The 27,740-nt window shown below is 42.7% G+C and overlaps 1 protein-coding gene and 1 non-coding gene across 5 annotated transcripts in view; both read right to left on the bottom strand.

Annotated features, from left to right (window-relative positions):
- Nucleotides 1-3,243: 3,243 nt before the first annotated feature.
- The window catches only part of Pcnx1 (pecanex homolog 1), a 134,443-nt gene continuing 109,946 nt past the window's right edge, over nt 3,244-27,740 (bottom strand). For all 4 annotated transcript variants that reach the window (XM_023703281.1, XM_023703279.1, XM_023703283.1 and 1 more), the window contains 10 exons: nt 21,540-21,793; nt 19,420-19,650; nt 17,062-17,162; nt 15,585-15,735; nt 13,077-13,307; nt 11,997-12,271; nt 9,835-10,040; nt 6,417-6,856; nt 5,859-5,999; nt 3,244-5,679 (listed from right to left, as the gene is read on the bottom strand). In XM_023703281.1, coding sequence (XP_023559049.1) covers nt 5,539-5,679; nt 5,859-5,999; nt 6,417-6,856; nt 9,835-10,040; nt 11,997-12,271; nt 13,077-13,307; nt 15,585-15,735; nt 17,062-17,162; nt 19,420-19,650; nt 21,540-21,793 — 2,171 coding nt within the window. In that variant the 3' untranslated portion in view covers nt 3,244-5,538. The remainder of the gene's footprint in view (nt 5,680-5,858; nt 6,000-6,416; nt 6,857-9,834; nt 10,041-11,996; nt 12,272-13,076; nt 13,308-15,584; nt 15,736-17,061; nt 17,163-19,419; nt 19,651-21,539; nt 21,794-27,740) is intronic.
- LOC111813397 lies at nt 16,379-16,485 on the bottom strand. Its single transcript, XR_002818676.1, has one exon. It is a non-coding gene; the product is annotated as a U6 spliceosomal RNA (small nuclear RNA).

The raw sequence follows: 27,740 nt of genomic DNA, 5'->3' as shown, positions 1-27,740 counted from the left end.
GTTTACACTCTGACACAGAAAACTCTGCATCCTGCCAATCCTGCTACTCATAGCTAAAATTATCTGATAAGGCTCAGTGACTTAACCAAAAGCCTGTGTCTATTCTCATTCTAAGTTAGACTGTAGCTCCTTCAAGTAAATACATGCGAAGCTCATTGGGCTACTACACAAAGCACAAGAAATGAGTGGGCACTTGCCTGACTTTGATGAGCATATAGGCACTATAATCACACTATGTAATGAGCACATACACAAATCCTTGCCATCCTGTTTCATTTCATGGACTCATTAATAAGTAACATCCAGTTCAATTCAGGAGATGGAAATTACAATCTCCACCCAGACTGAAGGACAGCTTCTTACAGCAGGGAATATGCACTCTTCTACGATGAACAAGCTGCATGTTTGTAGCTGACACACTCTTGTTTAAAGTGATTTCTTCGCAACCAAGTGTATGTTTTTAATAATATGCCACACAGACCTTAAGGTAATGCATTCAGATTTTTCTTAATTTGACAAAAATGGACACAGGTCAAAATGAAAAAAATTTTATTTCCTGTGTTTTATCCACTGTCAATACTGTATCTTTGATGCAATATATTTGCCAAAAACTCTTCAGCTTTTATTTTCCATTTTAAACAACTACAATATTTACAAGCTGTTTAGAATAACGTTCAGACACACACCCTCATCTCCGGTTTACACCAAGTGCTGGTAAAGCCGATGAATACTTCCCAGAGCCCATGATCAGAAAAGGGAGACCCACCTTCCTTTTTCACACGCACTCTCCTGGAGTATTTTTAATATTCCTCCTTCCATTTCCTCATGCAGAGCTCATTGCCAGACTTGTATACAACTTCTTTTTTAAATTTAAACTGTACGCTCTGAAAAAGCACAAGTACATATAACCCTTCCTCCTATATTTTGGTTGTAGAATCAAGTTTCATACAGATAAAAGAAAAATCTTGCTCAACTGTAGGAGACACGGGAGCAGCCATCTTCTTTTCTATGCGCTGTTCTGAATTCTAGGAACACCCTGTCTGGGTGGGGAATGCCCAGGAAGCCATCCCCATCCCCGTCAGATGTTCGCTGTTCCTTCTAGCATGGCGTCACTGAACATGCACTGGCAGATACACAGCTGAGGCATATAGAGCAGCAAATCCCTATACGATAGGCGCAAGTCTTAGAACAAAGCTGTTAGGACCTTGCAGTGACAACCGGCTCTAGTTCCCCCACAGAGCATTCAAGCTGATCTCACCAAGTGGCCGATAATGAAGTTCAGCTCACAAATGAATTATCTGCTAATTCACAAAGAATAATGTGGCCTACAGGTAACAAGGAATAATTCTTATCACACGTAATTCTTGACAGGTGACTCTGGTGAGGTGATTCATAGCAGAAAACATACCTGTTTCAAACAAAATACGCCTATCCTACCAAATCTATTTTATGATGATTAATTCCTTTCCAATTACAGTTCTTACCTAAACAGTTAACAAGTTTAAAATGAAAAGATCTGTTCGCCACCTACATTATTTGTAAAATACAAACAAACAAACAAAAAACCCAAAACAAAACAAAACCCAGTGGGGCCAGCTTCAAATATTTAGCTTTTTAAAAAAGTTATACACATCCAACATAGTATTAAAAGTTTGCCTAGATATATGGTAATGTCTAATTTCCTGTTTCCCATGCTCTATAAAAATCAATATCCATGTAAGACTTAAGCAAAGAATTCCCAATCCATTTTAATACGTTCCATGCACCTGCTTATCCTTGACACTGTCTCTCTGCTGACTATGGAGTGAAAAGGAAAGCCTCTACAATACTATCTTATCTGAACCACTGAAGGCTAAATGAAAAAAATGAGAGTTAAATAGCAAGCATTTAAAAAGCACCCCCACTAACAAAAACTGAAAGGGATTTGTCTATGATTATGAAAAATCAAAAATAAATAGAAAAATATCAATATGAGCAGCAGTTCACAGTTTTAGGAGTTAGTCAACGTAAATTTTTTAATTGCCACATAAAACTACTATTGTTTATTTTAAGGTACATAATTATTTAAGATGAAACATACTTAAAAGTTAGCTCACATGTAACCCCCTCGTTGATGCACTGGACAAGCACGTGGGGCTCCGAGCAGGGCTAAGGTCGCTTGGCAGAAAAGCCGCACTCACTGAGGTTAAGTTATCCTGCTTGATGTAAAGGCGTATTTTATATTCTGATAGTACATGGGAAAAAACTCACAAAGAGTATTTCACCTTTTTAATTAGCTATAGTTTCCTATGTAAAAACTTGTTTTTTCACTGCCTGACCTTTGGTACCCAGAATAATTTTTCTTCTACCTTTTCAGGATAAAAAGTGTCAGATATCTTCAGTCTCAAGGATTAAAAGGTATTTCAGATATACTTGAAATATTTTCCAAAACATTTCAGATCTAATGGAATTTAATATTCCAATGATGAAGGCAGATACTGATTAATTTTGTTCACTAATTTCTTAAGAGGTAATTACTTTATCTTAAAAACTATACAGGTACCCTCACCATTACTCTCCCAAATTCCATAAACATGTCACATTAATCTAAATTCTTGGAAAAATTAAAAGTTTTTAGTAAAAAGTCAATAATTAAAGTTATCAAGTATTGAAAATGGTATACAAAGAGAGTTCACATCAAGATAAAGGTAAAAGATTACCAAAAGCTTAACTTGGAATTACAAAATGGTTTTGTCATTAAGAGGAAAAAACTTTAGAAAAGATAAGCACTTCCACCCCATTCCAGGTTGCTCTCAAACGGAGAGCAAAACAGGAAAACAAAACCAAAAAATACAAAGGATTCACACAGGCAACTGCACTTAAAGGGTAACTAAGGAGGTAATGTTTTAATTACATAGTTCTGTTTTTAAATTATGGAACCCGGAAAGTTTTGGCAATTATGAACTAAGACCCTAACGTACACTGAATGGAGTTTCCAACACTGATGGAAATGTGCGGAGAGGATCTAGCCAGGCAGCCTGCTGTTCTCTTCAGGAGGAGCCGCGTCATGTCATCAGTTTACAGATATAAACGCCCTATAACTGGGATCAAATGATTAAGACATGAGCCTTTTTCACTTATTACTACTTCCTTGACATAATTAGAAAAGTATTATAATTCTTAAAAGATCATTTTAGACTTAAAAAAATGAGTGCAGCTTTTCTTAGAGTTCCTAATTTATAAATTTATTAGAATTATATAATAAAAGCTAATTTGTTTTGACAAAAAAGTTTACCAACTGTTATTCTGAAGGTAAGACTCAATATGTGTGTTTCATACAAAACCAGTCTTGTATTTCGAATCTAACTTTTCAGTGCACATAACGTGCTTAGCAGTCTGGGCAGGGTGGCTAGGAATATGGAGGACTCTAGAATTTCTCAATGAATCATTGAAGTGCAAATTTCTGTGTGGGGAAAATGGGTTATTGGCCATCTCAGACTGAAAGCCACCCCTGAACTCTCCTTCTCAGTAATGACCACAAAAGATCATATTCACCTCAGAGAGGGGCTGAACAGCAGGGAACTCAGTTCTTCTGAGAAGATTTAAAATAGATCACATATTCAGTTTCAGGAAAAAAAACCACTGCCTTATGAAGTACTGTAGATTTGCCAAAAGTGAGGAAAATCTAGAATATAATGACATTAGACAAATATATTTTTAAATGGTCAATTTAAAAAGGAATCCTTTGTGCAAAGATTGAGTAAATCATTTGAAAAATATTTCTAAGCAGTAAAGTTTCCAAAGTGTGAAGTCTATGAAAATGTCAACACAAGGCACATTAGGTTCTGAATGACCACAAATGCTCAAAGTAGGAAAATCAAAAGGGTCTGAAGTGGAAACGCAGAGCTGTGTCACCTACTCGCTTTCTCATTTCCGTCCCTCCGACGCCACGTTACGCTGCTGTGAGAGGTCCAGCAGGGCCGGGGGGACACCTTCCCTTTCACCTTACGGGGACTTACAACGCATGTAGGTGGCCCACCGGGGCAGCCACGAGGACTTGAGATACAGCGGGCACCACACACTTATACTGCCGATACGCTGCGTGAAATAAAATCTACCGAGATTAGTTTTACCTGCTTCTTTTCACCACCTACTCTTTAGGGATAGAGAGATGGCTGCTCCTAAATGCTCAGAGAAGATGAAAATTTTTCTTTGGCATTTCAAACCAAAGGAAGAATTTAAAAATCCCAACATTCAAAATTAAAACTAAATTGCAGTTCTCATTCAGCTCAATTGTAAATCTGAGTTATATTTCCCTAAACACAATTTTTTAAAAAATCAATAATTTATGAGAAAATATATGAATTAAGTCAATTTCACAGTTATAAATATTTGAAATTACAAGTACACACTATAACTTACATGAAATAAAATTCAAGTACTAAAAGAAGGGATGGAACAAAAGTGAAGTTACTAAAGATGAATACATTGATAAGAACTGCACCATTTGGGTAATTTTGTTTGAAAAAATCTTAACTTGAGAAACTGAACTTCATATGAATAACTTCAAGAGCTAAGATTAAAATAAACAACAATCAACCCGGTCTTTAAATTCCTGGACATTCAACTTCCTCTGTGAAAAGCAAAAGCATTATCTCCCCAGAACCAGCACCAGCAGCGCCCGCCCCACACAGAGCGGCACAGGCGACGCTCGCCCGCGCGGAGCGCACGGGATGCGACACAGCAGCTGGCAGTGGTGTGCACACGCCCGCCCGATCCGCCGACCCTGGCTCCAGGAAGCGGCGCAGTGAGGGGCATGGATCTCGAGCTTCGCATTCATCCTAAAGAACACATCCAATGTACTGGCATGAAGTACAGACTGGTAACAAAAAGCGAGCAGCACAATTCCTGTTCACTATATCAGGAAAGGGAAGGGGTTAATCCCAAAGGCAATTTAAATAATGGTAGTTTATTTTATATATAAATAAATGTTCTGAGAAATCTCAGAATTTAGTGCATTGTAAAAAATTAGTGCAGTTTTTTCCATTAAAGTTTTTAGCATTCGAGGACTAAGATAAATCTACCTCTGTTCATCTTCTCTCTCACTGTACATTAAACTTTTATACTGCTATGTATCAAATCAAACGCTTCTACATGGGTCTGTTTGTAAAAATCAAGGTCAATGGATTTCATGTTCCATGACAAAACATGGCAACTATTTTTGGCAAACAAATTAGAAAAATATGAGATCATAGTTTAGAAATGAAGAGTTTGTTGATTTAAAGCATAGGCAATGCATAGGAAAAACTTTTCAAAGATGTATTTCAACAGAAATTTATCCTTCATGCAAATGTTTTCTCAGCAGCTAACTTAAAAAAATATTTCAGCTTTATTGGGGACGGAGGCAGGGTGGAGGACGAAGGAGAGGTGTCAGCAGCCGCGGCCCTCCAGGCGCTCCCACGTGGGACGGCAGGGTCCTCATGGCGTCCTCGGCTCGCTCCTCTCTTGCCCAGGTCTCGGGAAGGAGACAGTGAAGAAATGCAGCTACGCAACACCAGCTCAGACTTCAGCCCCAAGTTCTAGTACCCCAGTTTCAATTACAGTCACATATTTGTCGTCAATCTGGACCAGAAGCACTGCCTTGTCGATGTGGGACCTCGTCCCCGGATCTCTGCTGCAAGGCACCCATCGGTGAATCACCTGGTGATTCAGAGCACAAAGAGCGGTCAGTCAGGGGACCCTGTGCGTCCCCACCAATTCCAGCCCTGCAGGAGCTGGAGCCATTCTGTCTGAAAACTAAGCATAAACATATAAACCAGCTAAAACCAGGAGCCCAAGTGAGTCGCGTGCCCACCGTCACCACACATAAGAAAACTCACATGGCCTTCCATGCCCTCCCGAGGACTCCACTCTTTCCAGCTGTTTCTTCCGGCTTTTAATCGGATTCCCTCATCGGGCCACTGCAGCTCTTTCCTTTTTGACAAATTAATCCCATCCAGAATTTGACTAGGATCCACGATCTAAATTGCAAATAATTAAGAATCATTCCAATTCATTTATTTCGACAATGAAAAATAACATAACCCCCCCCCCCCAATTTTTTTGCCCAGGACTCTTCCTGTCTCAAGTTCTCCACTGTACGTAGTGGAATAAAAAAAAAAAAAAAAAAAAATCTATAGAGCCACCACCCTATTTAGCTCAACCAACGAGGTTACTGGACAGGTACAGACTAACGATGAATGGGAAACAAGTATCACCACTGCGAAAACAGCTTGCTTGACCTAGTTTTAGTCTGGCAGAAACTTTTCCCCCTAGCATTCCAAAGTGCTCTGGTCTTTTGACTAGTATGAGGGGTATATCCATGAGAGTTCTTCAGTCAACAAGTAGGAACAAAAGAGCAACAAAAGCAGCACAAGAAGACCTCTGTGCCGGCTCACCTGGACTCTGTAAATCACTTCCCCCTTCCTGGCATGTGCATTACCGGCAGGACTCAAGGTGCCCCCTAGCTGGGCATCAGTGGCACCATTCTGACCTCCCTCAGTCCCAAGAAAGCCCACGAGAGTGTGGTGCTTGCACGCCGGGATGCTCTGGCTGGAGCTGCTGGAGGAGGGGAGGCCATGCTGCACACAGGCCGTGCTCTGGCTGGAGGGCTCCCCGGGGTTCACCATGGACAGGCGGGACTGGATGGACGACGGCAAGTTTCGCAGCGAGATCTGGCTGGTGGAAGAGCGCCGACAAGGCACAAGTCCTGTGGCGGACATCCGGAGGGAAGAGTGCCGGCTGCTGTAGCAGTAGGAAGACTGGCTGGCCACGGAGGCCCGGGCCGGAGACCGTCTGACCAGGCTCGACTGCACGGAGTGCGCGCTGACGCTGGTTCCTGCAAGAGCAACGAGGAGCGGTCCTCACTCCAGGAGAGCAAGCCGGCCGGCACGCTTCTGTGCTACAGGTTCTAACCTTCCCCGTTAGCAACCACTTGTTAATGTCACAAAACTTGTTGTCTAAAGGTAAAAATAACAAAATCTGACATCTGTTCTCTTGTGTGGTTTTTATAGTAATATATTCTTCTTAAAAAAGAAAATCATACTCTGGAATGGGGTATAAGAAAGGCAAGGACCAGGGAGATGGCCTTTCAGTAGAATAAACACTTCCCTGGTATAAGAAAGGCAAATCATTTTTGGCAGATAATCAAGATTTATGGGTGATATAAATCCTAAAATATCACTAAAAATATTTTAGAAGAGTAACTCCAGTACATCAGAAATGAAGTGTGTTATGGAAACGAGACAGAAATATTATAAAGAAATACGGCATGACCTCACTTGCATGTGGAATCTGAAAAAGTTGAGCTCACAGAAGCAAAAAGTAGAACGGTGGCTGCCAGAAGAGGGGAGAAGAGAAGATGCAGTCACAGGCCACGAGGCCCCTGCTGAGCAGGGGAGCGAGGGTCGGAGCTCTGGCGCTGCAGGGCGCAGTGGCTGCGGGAAGGACACACTGCACGCTCTAAGGGGGCTCCCTGTGGCTGGCAAGTGAGTGGCTGTGAAACGCGCTCATCAAGCGGTGTGCGGGGCGGGCTGTGCTCAGGGCGGCCTAGGCACTGACTCCGCCGTTTCACAGTGTGTTCAGGTATCAGAGGGTCACGCTCTATACCAGAAACATGCACAATTTTTACTTGTTAATTAGGAAAAGACAAACGCTAAGGACCTCCCATGCGGCAAGTTCACAGCTACAATTCTTCAAAGCACAATCCTGCCTTTCAGTCTGCTCCAGTGATGAGCTCCACCTTACACAGATGAGTAGCAGTAACTTCACTACGGCCACTGAACGCACGCGGCTACGAGAGACAGCGAAGGGCAGGTTCTTGTGCCCCCTTCTCAAGGGGCTTTTGGAGATTCTCTTTAACTTTTTCTGACTAATAAAAGAGTAATGCGAAAATCATCTGGAAAAAAATCATTAATTATATTGAAAACTTAGCTGCGTACACTTTATACCTGAAAAAACCTAATCAGTACCAAATGTATACTTTAAAAAGCACATTAAAAATTTCTGGTGTTCATTCAAGAAAGAAAGAACATCTTAAATGCTTATCACAGATCTACAGAGTCTGAATTCTATTCTCCTTGGAACTGTCCCTTAAGCTGTATCTGACCCTGCGGTCGAGGCGTGAGGATTCAGTGTGGACTCCGACCAGGCGCAGGGAGACTCGCGGGACCCGATGAGCTGTGCTCGGGAGGCCTGGAGCTCTCCCGGCAGAGGCGCCTCAGGAAAGTAAGCCTCCGTGGCCTTGGGATGGAGGGAGTTTTCCTTGAACAGGATTCTTAAAAAAGCACTACGGCTGTTCTACACCTACCATCATGAGAAGGCAAGTCACTCTTCACAGGGATAAAATGAAGAATCAAAGCACAGGCTGGAAATACATCTGCAGTACAGAAGACTGACAAAACCGTTCAGGCAAAGAACACATAAAAACCAGGGAGAAAAAGCCAAGCAGAAAAATAGGCAAGAAACTAGAATAAGCCTTCTGGAAAGAAAACAGGTAAAATCATTAAAAACTTTCAATTTGGGGTATCAGAGTAATGCAAATTAGAACAATAAAACTGGGCCAGCCAAATAGCTCAGCGGATTAAAGCGCCTGCAAGCAGGTGCAGGGGCTGGGGGTTCGATCCCTGGGCCTGCTGTGCCATCCCCACCCCCAGACGTGCTGAGATAGCAATTGAGACTGGGCGTGGTGACGTGTGCCTGTAATCCCAGCACTGGGGAGACTGAGGCAGGAGGCTCACTTTGAGTCCAAACTGCATAGAGACCCTGTACCAAATAAATAAATAAGTAAATAAATAAATTTTTTAAAAAAGATAAGACTCTTACTGCCTAATGCCAGTGGTCTGTCTACAGCCATCCTACCTGAATGCACACTACTGCATCTAATGCCAAAGGTCTTTCCAGAAAGCTTTCTCCCCAGCTGGTGCACTGAGTGGTCAGACCCTGAGGGTCTGCAGCGTCGGTCTTTCCCCAGCTATGAGGAGCAGTAGGTTATTTCCTGTGTTCCCTGGCCCTAGGAGGTCGGGAGACAGGGTGGTATGTGCGTGCACGCGTACGTACGTGGCTGGGTGGTTGCTTGGTGGGTTTTCCACACTGGGGATCAAACTCGGGCCCCAACACAAATATGTATGCCCAGCCCTTTTATTTTTATTTAGTTTGAAACAGGATTTTGATAAGTTAGTAAATTGTGTAGGGCCCCGCCTGAAATGGCCTGGGTTCTGGGGCCAGCACTGCACACGGCACTGGGGATCAAGCTCCGGACCTTGCACTTGGCAGGCAGGCACTCAGACTGCCCAGCTACCTCCCCAGTCCTAGAGAGTTGTTTTTTTTTCTTTTTTGGTGTGGCAGAACTGGGGATTTTACTCAGGCCCTTGTGCTTGCCAGGAAAGCACTTATTCCACTGAGCCATCTCCTCGCCCCCTAGAGTATTCTTAAAAGTAACTTTACTCCTAAAGATTTTTAGTCTTTGGTCAAGAAAACAGTAAGACTTACATACAAAAATTATTACAACATTATGTCAGAAAAGAACAAGTCATTTTCCATTAAGAAGTTAAACAAAATATAATTAAATGTTAGCCTTTAAGTTATATTTTCAAAGAATTCTTAGTATTTTGAAAATGTTTTTGTAAAATATTAAGTAAGTATATACACTGAGCTCATACACACGTGTGAATGGTCAGTCCACACAAGCAGGCACCGCACCACCGTGCATGAGGAGAACGACCCACACACCCAGGCAGGACTAGGCCCCTCCTTCCAGGTGCGCACTCGCGGCCAGCTGAGGGGCTGGCACCGCACGCAGGCCCATGCTTGCTTTACCTAGTGCTGGAGGGTAAGCAGTGACCGGCGGATGGAGTCCTGCACCCGATCCTGGCCCAGGATTGCCAGTGCTTCCCTGCGACGCGCTGCCGTGGGGATCGGTGGCAGTGGTGGCACTGTTACCAGGACAGGAAGTCCCACCTCCAGCATCAGAATCCTCGATGTTGCCGCCACTGTTACATCCAGCTCCACAACCTTTCCTTAACCTAGGAACAAACACCAGGCAGGAAGGATTATCTCGAGATTACTTCAAAACAGATAGGTTATTCTTACTCATTCTGAACTGCTACGACTAATGTGTGCCCACAAAAGTCTTCCTGGTATGATCAATACTTCTGGCATGATCAACATAAAGAAGTCTTTTTTTTCAAAAACTGGCGTAAGGACTGACGCTTCGTGCACCACTGCTTTCTGTCTGTCTAGTACACACCACTTGATAGACTCCATCACCTATCATACACTGTGATGAAAAGCAGCAGTAAACAGCTACAAATCGAATTCTTGCCAGTGTCTACTCAGTGACTGAAGTACGCAAACCCAACAGCCTAACTCACGAATGCTGCACTGTGGCATGCTTCAAGAGGCCTTCTCTGTCTTTTTTAAAAAGAAAAAAGAAATCAAAACACATTAATAGGAAGGTAGCAATGGTTAATATGTATTCTTATCTTCAGTTACTCAGAGTACAAGATATAGGCATTTAATTATTCAAACAATATTAGCACAAAACTTTCTTTTTAATGTCTCTCTTTTTTTAATGTATGTGGTACAGGGTCTCACTGTGCAGCTCAGACTCGGAGTGATCCTCCTGTCTCAGCCTCCCCAAGGGGCAATGAGCAGTTCTGGATAGCCGTGCCTGTCTCATTTTAGCACTGAAAACCCTGTACTCCAAGAAAGCCGTCATCTCAGGCCAGTCAGAACAGGTGGTATACTATCTCTATTTTTTTAGGGAGAAAGAGTATAACTTTTTCCATGTTTATTCTAACACAACTGTCATTTTTTTGGGAAAAGAACGTGGCTCTCAACACTGCCTGAGCTTGTATTATCCCTGTTCTGACAGAAGGACTTACTCTTGAAGCACTGAGGAAAAGATTAACAACATTCAAGAGTTCACTGCTGTAATCACCAGCTCATGTTTTGCTTCAGCTCTGATATTTCAGAATCTGAAACAATGTTTCAGATGTTCCTAAACCTTATGCCGCCATTTACTAGACAAGGAGCAGAGGAGCAGCCCACATGCAGGCGTGCTCCAGCACCCTGTGACCGGAGAGGTGGGTGGTGCCCGGGCCAGGGCGCAAGCGGCGGCAGGGGAGGCACCACACAAGCCAGCGCTAACGCGCACAGCATGCCCTCCAGTTGGCGCGAGGCCAAGGGCCAGAGAGTGTCCACCTCCAAGCTTCATGCGCTTTTCTCTTGGTGGCCTGTCTGATCGGCTCACACATCCTCATGCTAGCTATAGCGCTGCACCAGAGACAAAATTTAAGAAAGAAAAGGGACTTGTGCAAGGTTCTATCAAATGCTAGGAGCAGTGGTTCTTTCCTCTTTTTTTTATTTTAAACAGGATCTGTGTATCGTAGGTTGCATTTGAATTTACTATGTAGCCCATGCTGGCCTTCAACTCAGTGATCCTCCTGCCTCAGCCTCCCGAGTGCCAGGATTGCAGGTATATGCCACCACACCTAGCTCTAAAGCAATGGTTCTTTTTAAAAATGTTTCTTTTTTATTTCGTGCAGGGTCTCACTAAGCAGTTTGGACTCACAGTGGTGATCCTCCTGTTTGCAGCCTCCCCAGTGCAGGGATTACAGGCATGTGCCATCATGCCTGGACTTGACTGCCAGCTCAGTGTGCCTGGGGGTGGGGCTAGCATGGCATGTGGGGTCAGGGATCGAACCCCAGTCCCTGTGCTTGCTAAGCAGGCACTTAGTCCTCTAAGCCATCTCGCCAGCCCTACAGCAATGGTTCTTAATTGGAGTTATATACTGCATTTATCTCATGAGCTTTAAAAGACAAAGATGCTCTGATCCTGCTTCCTGAAGTTCAGGTTTCTATTGTGCCATGGCACCTAAACTTCTTCTACAAGCTTCAGCAGTAGGCTAATACACACTACCTGAAAGACCAAGAGGGTTGGGACACACGCCACTGACGAGCCCAGCTCCACGCCTCACCTATGCCAGGTCGACACTACAAAGGCTCGGATATTTCCCAAGCTGATAGGTCCTCCAAGAATTTCTTTAAGCTGTTCATGGCTGTCAGAGTAAGAAGTTGTCAGGGGAGAGACAAAGATCGGGTAGCCGATGGGCTGATCGCAAGATGAGTTTATCATGTTCCGCAGAGCTTGCTTTGCGTTCTGGATGCTGCCCCTCTCTGGGTTACGGTTCCGCAGAAAGACAAGCTCCTGCTGTTGCCCAGCCCAGAGGCCGCGGACACACTCCTTGTTCACCTGGAAACGAAAGCGCACGCACACCGGTGAAGGGGCCAAGAATATAATCGGGAGAGAGAAGAGGGGGAAGGAGAGTGATACAAAGGACAGTGTGACAACTTGCTGTAAAAAATAAAATAAAATAAAATAAAATAAAAAGGAAAAAATAAAGCCATGAGTAGATCACATCTGAACAGGACTTAACCACCTGACCTTTACCGTGAGTGAGCTGTTAAGTAATGAGCACCTGCAGAGCCCTGCCGTCCTACAGAGCTATCAAGTGAGGGGAGAAGCAGCATAGATTTCAAAGAAAGAATCTTAGCGCTTCTTTGGGGGCTGATTAAATGATGCAGATAAAATCAATCATTATAAAGTATCAAAATAACAGGACCTAAGCCTGCTAAAGTTTCAAAATATTTGGGTACATACATCCCCAAGGAAAAGTCGGGGTGAACCACTCAGTTAGCTTCTAATCACCATGAACATAAATCATGCTATTGTTTTGCAACCCACAAATCACAATATATAGTAATATAGTGCTGATTTCTTATTAGATGTGGCCCACTTGCATATATAATAGATGAAAGACCTGGCATATAATGGGTAAGAGCTGCCAACATTAGATTGAGGAAGAATTTTAAGGCTTTACAGAACCCAAGAAAATGTCAAAGAACACAGCAAAACACTAAGTAAACTAAGGATCATGACCAATAAATGCTAAGATAGTATGGTCAGGTTTTTTGGTAAGAAGTTTCAATCACTGTAAAACTTTAAATCAAGTTATCCAACTTTTAAAAAAACACAAGAAAATGATTACAAAACTCACTTTAATGACCCGGAAACTCAGGTAGCGTCTGTTAAGCATGATGATTTTATACTCATTAGTGCCATCGTCCATGACATGCCGCAGAGCAAGCAAGGAGGGGGAGTTGGCGAGGACGGCGCTCCGCCAGGCAGGGTCCCCTTCGTGGGCTATCACAAGGTTCTTTTCGTGGGAGACGATGGCTTCATAGAGCACGGTGGGGTCGTCATACTCATCTGGAGAAGTGAAATGATCCTACACAGATAAACGTAAAAAAAAACCAAACCTATTTTATAGGAAAGTAAAGAATGACTTCTAGGATGATATTACTTATCAACATATTAGCATTATTAGGCACAAAATTGTGCTCTTAATTATAACTGGTTAGGAACCGCTATACCGCTTCTGTGAATCCAACCACTTCCTCTAAGTTTTATTTACTTATTTTTTTCACTCTGTTTTAAACAAGTATCATTTCTAGTTCTAATGCAATCACTTATTGTTACTAAGAAGATCCAAAAAGGTGTCAATATGGTATCCTTTTCTTCACAGGTTCTTTTCACAGAAAGCAATGTCTCCAGAGAAGTTCTAATATACCATTTCCCCTGGTCTCCAGTTAAGATATGGCTCAAAGCTTTGACCTAGACTTCTGCCACAGCAACCACTGAAGAACAGCAGCCACGGCCCTCCACTCTCCCATGGCCGTGGGCCTCAGCAAGGGCCACAAGGTGACTGAGCATGTGAGCAAAGCGAGGCACAGCTGCTGTGGCGGATGCCTCACCATGATCCAGGAGGTGTGCGGCTTCGCCCCATGACCCTACGAGCGGCGCGCCATGGAGCTGCTCAAGGTCTCCAAGGACAAGCGCCCTCAAGTTCATCAAGAGAAGGGTGGGGACGCACATCCACGCAAGAGGAAGCGTGAGGAGCTGGGCAGCGCGCTGGACGCCATGAGGAAGGCAGCTGCCAAGGACTGAGCCCCTCTGGAATAAAGCTTTGCAGAAAAAAAAAAAAAAAAAAGAAAAGAAAGAAAAAGCTTTGACCTATGTGGACAGATTAAGTGCCCCTGTTGTAGAGAATGCAGTTAGCCTTCCCTGAAGAGCCTCTCAGTCTTAACTCCTCATTCATTCTATAAATACTCCTCAGCTACCATGGGCATGATTCTGCGCAGGGCAGCATGGGTTGAACAGGAATGTACGAAGTATTTTTCTTTTACAAAAGTACAAACTATAGGGGCAAAATACCAAAATAATTGTAACACAAATTATTAATTTGGTAACCTGAATTTCTAAAATGGTATGACATTAAGAAAATACAGTATAAATATGGGTTGCTTTTACACTTACAATTAAGAAGCTGATACAGTTCCATACCCAAGCAGTATATACCCCTCCAAAAGACAAAAAGTAAGACCACCCCCTCAGCTTAGGGGGACAGTAAGTACCTGTGAAAATACTACACATGCGAATGATGCGTTATGAGGTACGTTCTCAGCATATCCTTTTACTCAGACAAGAACTTTGTCAAGAAAGTCAAGATAAAACCTGCATCTTACATCATCTCAAAACTGAAGCTCAGAGGTGTTGGCTGGCTTCCTAGGCTTACAAAGCTTGCACATGGTAGTACCACAACTACAACACTGCTTCTAATACTTCTTCACGAAATTCGTAAGTGCATTCCCTTCAATTAACGCCTTACATGAGAATCCTGGACTCTGAATCTGCTTCTACAAGAACTAGCCTAGTGTGACACTCATAACATGACACTGGCAGGCAGTTTCAGACTCCTAAACACACAAAGGCACTGTAGACCTTTAGGATTTACTGTCTTTAAAAAAAAACTACTCACTCCATTCATTCATTCATTCATTCATTCACTCATTCATTCAGTACAGGGTCTCACTATGCAGCTTGGACTCGGAGTGATCCTCCTGTCTCAGCCTCCCCAGCCCTGGGATTACAGGTGTGCGCCACCATGGTGCACCAGGGGTCCTGGGGCCGGCACAGCGTGTGGTTCAGGGATCGAACCCTGGTCCTTGCACTTGTCAGGCAGGTGCTTGGACCGCCGAGCTATCTCCCCAGCCAGATTTACTGTCTTTCCACAAATCAGGTTCTCTTTGGTTCTGATAAGAGTGTTTCTCAAAAAGTTCCTGTCTCATTTACTTTTTCTTTATTGCTGGTAGAAAACAGCCAACACCCAAAATTAAGAAAGGAAAGGTTTATTTAACTCACAGTTAGTGGAAGTTCAGTACATATTTGGCTATAAGGCACAGTGGCACATGGCAGAGGGCTGGTGTTCATGGCGGTGAAAACAGCAAAGAACAAAAGGAGGGGCAGCACTGTGGCAGCTAGCAGGCCTCCCTCCCCTCATTACACCTGTGTGCAGATCACCTGCCCTAGGTGGGTGTAATCACGGAGTCTAGAAGGACCGCATGAAGCTTTGGGGGGACAACTAAATACACACCTTAACAGTTCTGAAAAACATAAAGCACTTGTCAAATGAAGAAGTAGCGGACAAAAAAGCCCATGTTCTTACCTGATGAAGTTTAATGGACATACGAATTCCAGGGACTACAACTTTTCTCAGCAATTCCATGTCAGCAAAGATCCACTCATCCCGGATTGAAGAGATACGGAAGTCTCCTTTAAACAGGGCATGCAATCCATAGAGGAATGACTCTAAATTACTGTTAAGATTGGAGATAAAAGTGCACAGATTTTGGCGACATGCTCAGGACACTGATTCCTACATCTGGCTGGGCATCACAATCATCTGGGAGTACGCAAACAATACGGATTCCAGAAATTCAGGCCAGAGCTCCTAAGTCAGAGTTGAAAGAGGTCCCTGCTGGACCTGTGATTTCTTGAGACACTGTAAATAGTGAGTCCATGAGAACACATGTGCAAAGGGCTGCAAGTTAAGGAAAATAAGGAGTCCAATGTAGAACATGTGATTACAGGAGGAATTTAAAATACGGACTTCTTGGGGCTGCGGATACAGCTCAGCAGCACCAGCGCCTGCCTACAAGAGCAATGTCCTGAGTCCAATTCCCAGTATGGCCCCTAAATACGAACTTCCTAATTCTGACACATTTGGATATTTAGGTCAGAAAATCCATTTTATATTCAGAGTAACAAAACCTAATACATAACTACATTAAAAATATGAATGTACTGGACAAAGGCCACAAGTGAAAACAATAAAAGTAGGTGAGTATGTTAGGGAAAATATACATCATAGATGGAAAATGGATCAAACTTCTTATGGTGATGTTATAAAATGTCTTATATACACATTATTTTATATTTTGAATTTTTATTTTTAAAAGAAAAAAATATGGATGCTTCACAAATTTCTGTATCACCCTTGCACAGGGGCCAACCTAATCTTCTCTGTATTGTTCCGATTTTAGTTTATGTGTTACTGAATCAAGCGCACGTGTGTGAACGTTAAAAGCCAGTTCTCTTAACTAGTTAATATAACTCAACCATGTTCAGCAAAAGACTACAAAAAATAAAATGGAAGGAAATACCAGCAATAAAGTAATGAAGCCTCTATTAAAATACATTTCACGGCTGGGGAGACAGCTCAGCAGTCTAACCGCCCGCCTGGAAAGCACAGAGATCCAGGTTTGATCTCCAGGACCACATGCTGTGCAGGCCCTGGCACCCCCACCCATGCTGGCCACAGAAACTGGGCATGATGGTGTGCGCCTGTAATCCCAGTGCTGGGGAGGCTGAAACAGGAGAATCACTAGAGTGTGAGCTGTGTAGCCAGACCTTGTACCAAATAAATAAATAGATAGATAGATAAATGTTTTTTTAAAAAATTAAAACATATTTCAGGGTCAGGGATGTAGCTCAGTGACAAAGTACCTGCCTGGCGTGCACAACGTCCTGAGTTCGATCCCTGGTACCACAAAACAAAAACAACAACAAAAAAAAAAACCACATTTCACACTTGGGTCATTTAACTGTTTATATTCTTTTTGAAAAGCACAAATCTTGTTTACCTGGACATGTGGTGGGACGCAGTTCCCAAAGCTCTCCGTCCCAGAACACAGAGTCCGTAACACAGAGTTACCAGGGATGAATCTTTGTCCACATCCAGTGGCTTTTAAAAAAAACCAAACAACAGCTATCAGAAAAACATGTACATATTTAAGAAATCAGGAGGCAGTTAATAAGTTGGAAGGAAGAAAAAAACCCCAGTGCACACTGAGAGAAGAAATGGGTGACTTTTTTCTGTGCATTAGCGAACTATGGAAGAAGAAAGACTCAGCAGCCACTTCCCAGTCCTCTGGGGAGGGCCTGCAGCCAGGCCAGCGCTCTCCACGGCTCCAAAGCATTCCTAGGGAGAGATGATTCTCGGGCTGGCGATTCGGAGAACAGAATCACCCGAGGAGGTGGGATCATCTTGTTCAAAGAAAAACTAAAATTCAGAAAGAAAACCTAAAGCAGATGGGAGCATGTGCAGCTGGAAAATGCTGCTCAGAGTTTTCTTCTAAAGGGATTACAATGAATAGCACACGTATGAGGCCGAGCTCTCTGAAGAGACTGGGGACACCCATGTTTACAGGCAAACCTCCTGAGTGTACGTCGGCAGCCAGGAGGACTTCCTTGAACTATGTCCATGATGCGGCAATAACCCCTAAGAGAAGGTCCTCAGGTGTAGGTAGGCAAAGTCCTGCTCTAAGGGAGCAATGAGCGTCAGTAATGTCTAAGCCAGGGAAGAGACACTAGAAAACGATGACCACTCCACACACCCCCGCCAAAAAGGAGAGTGCAAGGATCTGAGAAGAGCATGCAAAGCATTTGAAGTGTACTTCCTTCACGAAAAAATAAAATTGCTTGTTATATATTTGAACGAGGGTAACCTTTGTTAAACTTCTCCATACCTAAATGGGGTTTTCTCATCTTTTTTTAAGCTTCTTAGGTTATTTTATTCTGCTTATCTTTACTTCTATAAAAATATGCTATCTTGATCAGTGTATGCTGTACATCGAGTATAAAAGGTCAAAAGAAATACCCAGAGGAAGTACAAGGACCGCCCCTCCCACTCTCATGACGGTGCCCCACAGGACAAGACAAATAAGGACTAAGCCAGCGTTGGGCGCTGCAGATGACCAGCGTGCAGGCCCCAAGCAGGACAAAAGCGCTGGGGCTAAGGTGCCGCACGACGCTGCACGGCACCAAGCAGACAGACGCTGCCGATTCAATTACCCAGGGCTGTTGCTGGAAAGCAGTCCTGGCAGGAAGCAGCAGCTCTGCTCACAGAGCCTGGCCCCGCGCCTGCGCACGAAGTCTGGCAATGCTACGAGAGTCACAAGAACGGGAGGAAGGAGTCGAGAAAGTCTGCAGCTCATTGTAAAGGCGAGCTGCTCCAACGTGTGGCTGGAGATATGCCTGAATCAGAACCATCCAGGGGTGACTCGAGTCGAGATGCTCTCAGAAATACAGTCCCCAGCCCGGACTTACTGAATTGGAACGCTCAGGTAAGGCCCAAGAACCATTTGTAGAAATCTAGGTCATTTCTTAGTTATACTAATAGTGAAGATTCTGTGGTCTAGAGGTACAGTAAACATAGTAGCCAGCAGGAATTACTACATTTAAATCAATTAAAATTAACAAATTCAAAGTTTGATTCCTTGCACTGGGCCACATTTCAAGTGTTTACTGCCAGGTGTGACATTAGACAGCACAGGATATTTTCATCACTGGTCTAGACTTTGTATTTGGGACAAAGATTCTCAAGTATCCTTCAGTTTGGTAGGTAGCCGTTAAGGAGGACTAGATCTTAGCCGGGTGTGGTAGACCACAGGCCTGTAATCCCAGCACTCAGGAGGCCGAGGCAGGAGGATCCTTGCAATGTCGAGACCAGCCTGGGCTACCAACTGAGTTCAAGGTGAGCCTGAACTGCAGAGAAAGACCCCGTATCAAAAGGACCAGATTTTAGACAATAATACGTGTGATTCAAATTTGCGTATCCACATTGTCACACACAGGACAGAGAAGTACTGCCTAGACAGTGAGATCAGAGCTGAAACAACTGAGAAGGGGTCACTTTCCTTACTATTTTGGCAGAGTTAGTCTTGCCCAATAATAATAATGACCAAATTAGGTTCTCTAACCTAGAAGACCAGTATCAGCTCAGCAAAAAAATGACCTCAGAATAACAAAAAGGATCATTCTCTCCCGTGTCAGAAATATCTGACACAGATTCCAGGGGCCGGGGAGATGGCTCAGTGGAATAAGCGCTTCCCTGGCAAGCACAAGGGCCTGAGTTCAATCCCTGGTTCTGCCAAAAAAAGAAAAAAGAAAAAAGAAATATCTGGATTCCAAGTGTTGCAAATAAAATAACCCAATCTTACCTTTGCTCTACGGGAAGAGCAGTACTCTATCCAGTTGAGGTAAATCACACAGAAACTCTCCCTGGATATGCCTGCCAGCCGATGGTCATAGTCTTCATCAATGTTTGGGTTAAAGGTTGGGTCGACATCAACGTAATTCCGATCTGCACATACGCGAAGTCCTTCCTGCATTGTCTCATTAGCTAGCCACTCTTCTAACTTGGAGGAGGTAGTAACATAATAAATGATACCCTAATGCAGAAAATAATCAGGTTAAAGCACAACTTGAGTAAACTCCAACACCTCAGTGAAATAAATACCCGCCTCACAGACAACTCAAAGCAATTCATTTTGCCTCAATATTCTACATATAATATTTTAAGAATGCTATAATATAACTTAGGACATTTTCAATGAAAAAACATTTAACATTTTACAATCACAACATTAAATTAGCAAGGCAACTTGTATCCTATTGATTTTAGTGCTTCTGATTTTAGGATACTGTAACAAGAAAAAATTTACTGTGCTGAATTTTGATTTTTTTTTTTTTTTAATGTATTTGGTACAGGGTCTCACTGCGCAGCTCGGACTCGTACTGATCCTCCTGTTTACAGTCTCCCCAGCGCTGGGATCACAGGCATGCATCACAACACCCAGACTGGGTGGCCAGCTCAGCACGCCTGGGGGTGGGGCCGGTGTGGCACGTGGGACTGGGGATAGAGCCTGGTTCCTGCGCTAGCCTATGCAGGGGCTTAGTCCACTAAGCTATCTCACCAGCCCTGAAAAACTTTTATAGAAAGTTATGAAAACCATTTGGTATACCTACGACAAATTACAGAAATATAATCATAAAACAAAGGAAATATATAAATTTAGAACTATAGCCAGAAAATGACACACAGATTAAAAAAAGTAAAACCAATCTAACGAGCTTCCTCAGGTTGGGTTTAATTAAATAGCGAAGGGAAGGCTCAAACACAGTACAGAGGTGGCACTATAAATATGGAAACTTCAGATGAGGGTCATTAAAGCTTACCACATACTTCCTCTTAAAAATACTGGCTTTGTCCACAAGTCCCCAAGTCACTCCTATGCTGGTTTCCATAAGACCCTTAGCAAATATGAACTGTTCTGTGTAGTACAGAATTAATGAGAGATTTGGCCTTTTCTTGGGGGTCTTGGGAAGTAATCTATAAGCCTCTGAAATGCTCTGCCTGATAAGAGAAAACTGATGTAGCTAGGGCCTACAGACCCAAGCTATCAACCTGACCTTCAAAGTCTAAGAGACCTGGGTTTTCTCCACAGACTGCACACCAGTCGCGATGCAGGACACCAAGATCCAGAGAACTTCTGGGCCTGGCAATACTCTGTGAATACCGCCACATCGTGATGCTCGCAGCAACAGGCATCGACGTAATTCCACTCGGAGAGGACCTGTGCAAGGTGACACTAGACACTCCTCTCGGCCGAGTTTAATCTGTACCCTTCCAGTATAGTAACATGGATACAGTGAGTATAATGGCTCTGGTGAGCTCTGTCAGTCCCTCTAACAAATTCCTAAGACTATGGACGGTTTTTGGGGACCCCAAAATTGCAGCTGGAGCCAGAAATGAAAGGGATCCCGAACTGTGATTCAGTCTGCAAAGCAATGCAAAACAGCAGTTGACAGCAAAGGCCTGGGAGCCAGACATTTCTCACTTTCAAATCCCAAACTTCATTTGGTATTTAGAGGGTCTGTAGCAAATAAGCTTCTGAAACTTAAGGTGTTTATTTGGTGAACAGGGAAGCAACACTTCTTTAGAGAATGAAGACACACAGTTGTGTGTGCACGCATGTGTTGAATACTCCTTAGCACAGTGCCTAAACATAAAAGCTATAAAAGCCAGCTATTATCATTGATGAACAAATGGAACAAGCTCCATTAAAGAAACTGCAAGACCCTTGTATATATATTTTGCTAACTTTTCTGCCTCCTAGAGGATTTCAATTATCACTTAGAAACAAAGCATATGTTCAAAAGCTCGTGCGTGTACATGTGCATGCGTGCATGCAGGTACATGTGCACACATGCGTGCATGTGCATCTTCCTCAAGAAATGCCTACATTATCCAAAGGTGTAAGTGGGCACATACCCTTACCTTGACATAGTAAGTGGTGAGCACTTTCCGAAGATCAAAGACCTGAAGCATAGACGCCGCACTATTATCAGTGATGCTATAGCCTTCCAGAATATATTTAGTAACTATCACTTCCCAAGCTAGCCAACGCTGGCTAAAGGCAGCGTTAAATGAAAGTACGTGAGGAATATGGCCAGGTTCACAACAGCAAAATCCTTCATCTTCTTCTACACCTTCAGTGATAGCTTCCACTTCCCGTTGCTGACAGTAAGTACCTTAAAAAAAGACACAGACCATCACAAAGGGGATAAAGACCGAAAATGGGAAAAATCAATGCCTGTAGGGCAGAGACTTAGGGAAAAATGGACACACAGAGTGGCAATGTGACTGTCCTGCCAAGAATGTGCACCAGCAAATGAAGCCAGCTCCAGAAACTGGGCTGGCTGTGTGCTCCTCTGCTGCCACTGTGGCCTAGAGCCACAGTGTACATTAGCACATCCAAGTTCTTGGAATTTATTCAGTGACTTATTTAATTTTTAAAAAATTAAGTTTACTGGTACATTTTAGATACACATAATGATCACATTCATCATAGGGAACTGGCACCTACACATGATATAGTTTGATTTTCCCCTATTCCTCTATCCTCCCTTCAACTGCCCTTGCTTGCGCTCTCTCTCTCTCTCTCTCTCTCTCTCTATATATATATATATATACACACACACACACACACACACACACACATATATATATATGCTTATTAGAGGCTTATTATAGTGTATCAGTACACACATACAGCACAAAGTATTTACCCCCCTCGTGGGAAGATGGCACATGTACACAACACATCCCGACTTCCTTTTTGACGCCCCTTCCCTCCCCTCCCTCCCATTTTTGAGCCTTTCTCTATTTTGTACGTTTATAGTAAACAATGTTTGTGGTCCTTGTGTTGAGCTGGTACATGCACACAACACATTCCCTTTACTTGTCCCTTATTCCTCCCTTCCCTCCCATTCCCCATCTCTTGATCTCCCTCCCCTTTGAGAAAAAGCTGTCTCCATATTTCCTATCATCTTTTATTTTGCTTTTTATTTTTACTCAGTTTCTCATATAAGAGAAACCATGTGACTCTCAGATTTCCAAGTGGGTTTATAACTGCACTCACATAAATGAAGGCCAAAGGAATAAAAGTACATCTGAAGATTTAATTCAAAAGAGGACAGTGGAGTAAGAATGGAATCATCACAGAAACAAGAATATGCAGATCCACACAGAAATCATTTATAAGCTCCAGTACCAGTATCATGTCTGTGTTTCAAGTAGAAATATTATAAACATCTGGTACTTTGGAAAAGCTCATTATAACTTATTTCTTTAAAGAGGGGGGGAAAGCCCAATAAACATGACACAGAATTTGAAAATAAGATGATAGGAAATTAACAATGGTTATCCTATTGCATATTAGTATCTTCAAGTAGTTACTCGGATTACCACATAAGGCATGCAAAGCTGATCAAACAATATGAGCACTACCTGTTCATTATAATTTAACATTAAATACATAATTACAAAAACTTCACAGCTGTGAATCTACCAATGGCGGTGTGATCACAGTACTGTCACCGGAGAGTCAGCTGCTGATGTCCTTTTACTTAGGCATTGGTTCTCATTATCCTGAACTAGCACATGAAACTTTGGCATTTCTGTTATACACAGCAGTTATCAAACAGTCATGTGATGCACTAGTGTTGAAGTAAGGACATAAAAATAGATTAAATGTAGAATTAGAACCACAGCAATCAAGTGCTAGGCAAATGTCTTTTCCATTAATGCTGACGTTTATTTTGTTCTGGGGGTCTTTCTGCCATTTAATTTACAAATTCCTTACATTATGTAAAGGTGATAAAGCAATTATCTTAATTACATATAAGTAAACATTTAGGTTATACTTCTTTCTTGTGATAGATTTTTCTTTTAAAGGGAATATATACATTATGTACGATTTTTTTGAGACAGTCTCCCTATGTAATTCAGGCTGGCCTTGAACTCCCTATGCAGCCCAGGCTGTCTTAGAACTTGCCGTGATCCTCCAGCCTCAGCCTCTGCAGTGCTGCAGGAATACGGGCATGCGCCACCCCACCCAGCTAGGACTATATACATTTAAAAACCCGTTTTAAGAGAAATAAATGGTAGTAGTGATACAATGAAAGACAAAGCTAAAGAGTTTATTCTGGTCAAGCTAAGGAGCTATATTGTTTAGCAGTCTAGATTTCCCAACAATTTTATTATTCCCTTTTCTTGCTTAATTACATTAGCTAATGTTTCTATAGTAACAAGAAAAATCCTTGCCATGAACCTCCCACTCATAGGAATACATAGCGGTTAATTATAATAGTATAAAATACTCACTACAGATATACATATACTTACATATTTCTCAAAATAATGTAATTTTCTAAATTATCTATTGAACGAAATAAAAATTAACATGTTTTCTGATATCTTGAGATAACATAGTCTTTCTCCTATGACCTATCAAAAGAATTCTATTTGCTTTCTTTCTTTTTTTTTTTTTTAATGAGCAGAATGTATTTATTGAGGGAAAGAAAGCTCCCGTCCGAAAGAGACAGGAGGTGGGCCTGAGCAGGAAGTCCTCCTGCTATTTGCTTTCTGATACTTAAATTCAAAAATTAGGAACAGCTGAATTTATGCAGCGTATTTTTTAAGAAAGTACTGCTACATTCTGTTTAGAATTGAATAATTCTGCATGTACAATTTTAAGGAAAATTCAACTAGTTTTCCTTTTTTTTTATGTATTTGGTACAGGGTCTCACTATGCAGCTCAGAATCGTAGTGATCCTCCTGTTTTCGGCCTCCCCAGTGCTGGGATTACAGGCGTGCGCCACCATGCCCAGTACTGGTGGCTGACTCTCTGTGTGCTGGAGGTTTGGGGGTGGAATATGATGCTGAGGATCAAATCCTGGTCCCTGAGTTTGCCTAAGCAGGTGCTTAGTCCACTGAGCTATCTCACCGGCCCTTCTGATATCAGTATGATATTAGTTTGTAAAAGCCTTGAGAAGTTTTCTTTCTAGCACAACTCAGAATGCAGAATAATCCAATTTCTAGAAGTATCCTGAATCTGGTTTGTTGCTATTGTTTTAATTGTGGCATGAAGTCTGGACTATATCTTTAGTCCAGACTTAAGTGTCATTTTATTTTATTCATTCTGTTTTCTCTTTGGGGAAGCTGCTGAAAGGTTTTTAAATGAAGTAAAGTAAGGAGAGCCCCAGCCGCCACCCACTGCACAGGTCACCTCGTTGGCAGTAAGTAGAGAATGACTCGGCAAGAGAGAATTTGCAAGTGCTGGCAATGACTATGGAGGTCTGCTCAGAGCAGCAGGTCAGGTGACCGGGGTGGCTGAGCCAGAGGAGGCTATTTTACTCTACCTCATCAACACTCCTAAGACTATTTACAGCCCCAACACAGCCTGGTGATACATTTTCCTTAGAAAATGAAGTCACTAAAAGTACAAGAATTAATACTAGGAATTGAAGAAAGAATTCTGAGGCCTGGAAAGTGAAGTGATTCTGCACTAACTGTGCGCACCTACTGCCATTTGCTTGCTGGCTCTTTCAGCCTAGTAGTGCACATTACAGGGAAGGAAGGAATAATCACAACAACTAGACTTGTCAAAATCAGTTGGAGTAGAAGGGCCAGAGATATAGCTCAGCAGCATAAGTACCTGCCTGGCAAGTACAAGGTCCTGAGTTCAATCACTGGTACCACAAAAGAAAAAACAAAACAAAACAAAAAACTAATGTTCCATGGAAAAATTAATTAAAGTTAGCTGGAGTAAAAAGTGAAAGGTATTCAATCAACATAATGAATTTTTGACATGTAAAAACTGATTTGGATGGGGCTGGGAAGATGGCTCAGTGGAATAAGCGCTTCCCTGGCAAGCGCCTGAGTTCAATCCCTGGTTCCACAAAAAAAAAAAAAACTGAATTGGAAAATGAAATGTTCTTGGTAGAAATAACACCAAAAAAGTTTGGTAGAAGCTATAGTCAGAAAACGCTGATATAGGGCTGGCCAGATAGCTCAGCACAGGCACAGCGCAGAGGCCGGGGTTCGATCCCTGGCGTGTGGTGCCAGCCCCGCAGCACACTGAGACAGCTATTGAGACTGGGTGTGGTGGCGCGTGCCTGTAAGCCCAGCACTGGGGAGGCTGAAAACAGGAGGATCACTATGAGTCCGAGCTGCACGTGAGACTCTATACCAAATACATAAATTAAAAATAAAAATAAATGAAAGAAACAATAGGAAATACAAAAGCAGACTTCATAGAGATGGAACGGAGATTTAGTAATGGGAGGAGAAGAAACAGAAGGGAGGAAAGGAAGTAAAAAGGATTAAGACACAACCTTCATCAATATTCCATAATGAATGCATATACTATGCACTGCAAACATTTACTAACACCACATATGTGCATGTGCGTGTGCGCACACACACACCCAAGTAATTTTTTTCACGTCCATCCTGGTTATACTGTATGAAAAATGTAGAGTGATGGCTTTTTCAATTACCTACAGCTAGGGATGTAGCTCAGGGGGAGAGTGCTTGCCTAGCAAGTTTTGAGACCCTGGGCTTGATCTGTAGTCCTGCAGATGGTAAGGAAGTTCTCCTATCATTTTCCATACATACAAATATTAGTTATAACAGTTTTTCCCTGTACATTTGTTAAAATAAAAAAAAAGTATCAAAAGTGTTAAAACACAAGTTAAAAGTGCTACTATATAAAAATATAGTAGTAGGGGTGTGCTGACTTTCACAATAGTGTAGCTGGCTTACACTTGAAAAACGTGGGGTAAAAGTATAGAGAAGATGGAGTGCTACATAAATACAGTCTAATTTCTAATGAATAGAATACCTTCTAGAAAAGTATTTGTTGTACCTACACATACCCTGCAAAACGAAGGCACATGCTATGGAAGACAGAAGTGGTTCAATTTTCTTTGGAGTCATGCTTTCTTATTTCCTATTCCAGACTAAAAACACTCCAAAACAGGGCCAGGGAGATGGCTCAGTGGAGTAAGCGCTTCCCCGGCAAGCGCAAGGGCCTGAGTTCAATCCCCGGTTCCGCACAAACAAAACAAAACAAAACAAAAAAAAAAAACACTCCAAAACAAAATGGTTAGTATAGATCAAGACCTCTGAAAAAAAATCTTAAGCCTGAGTGTTCCCTACAACAGAAGTTATTAGTTACAGGACGAAATACTCAGTTACAGAACTTGAAAGAGATTAACTGGACATATAAATATATATAGTACTCAACTTACAGGAATATCTGAATCTACAATGGGAAAATGCCTTTGGCAGTAAACAAACAGAAGGAGGGAAGGAAGGGAATGGGGAGGAACTGCCTAGATGCATACTAAGCTTATACTGGAGCAATGAAAATGGTTTGAAACAAGACAGAGGTAGTGGCTGTGCAATGCTGTGAATGTACTAAATGCTGATGGCTTCTGCACTTTAGGTTAACTTCACATTATGTAAATTTCATTTTAATTTAAAAAAATGTTTAGGAGACCCAGAGTGCAGGCCCCACGTGTGAGTGAGACTGCCTGGGGCCACCGGATCCTGAACAGACCCAGAGCACAGGCCCAGAGAGTGAGTGAGACGACCCAGGACCACAGATCCTGAATTGACCCAGAGCACAGGCTCAGCATAAGTGAGACGACCCAGGACTGGCCAGATACTGAATATGCTAACTAGACCCAGAGCACAGGCCCAGTATGTGAGTGAGACGGCCCGGGGCCTGCGGATCCTGAACAGACCCAGAGCACAGGCTGGGTGTGTGAATGAGACCATTTAGGGCCCACTAGATCCTCACTGGACCCAGACTGCAGGCCCAGCAGGGAACCCTTCAGCAGAGAACCCTTCAGCAGAACTCCCCGCAAAGAGGCTAGAGACAAGACCCGCCCAGCTGATTCAGGAGCAGAACATCTTCCCAGAGAGACACAAAGGGTTCAGGTCTAACGTCTGTGGCAGAAAGAAGTGGAGCGCAGCAGCCAGATCCAAGCAACACCCCCCTGGAGGAATCTGAACTTCGTAGATCCGGACCTGGTGCTAAGGTAATAACTCTAAGCTCTACACCAAAGGTCAGAAAACAAAGAAAAAATGACAAAGAGAAGGAACAAAATGCAGTCTCAGGCCCCTGAG

Source organism: Octodon degus, unplaced genomic scaffold (assembly GCF_000260255.1).
Source record: "Octodon degus isolate 3935 unplaced genomic scaffold, OctDeg1.0 scaffold00007, whole genome shotgun sequence".
Taxonomy (NCBI): Eukaryota; Metazoa; Chordata; class Mammalia; order Rodentia; family Octodontidae; genus Octodon; species Octodon degus.
The sequence above is the reverse complement of the archived record's forward strand: the minus strand, read 5'-3'. Positions and strand labels throughout refer to the sequence as shown.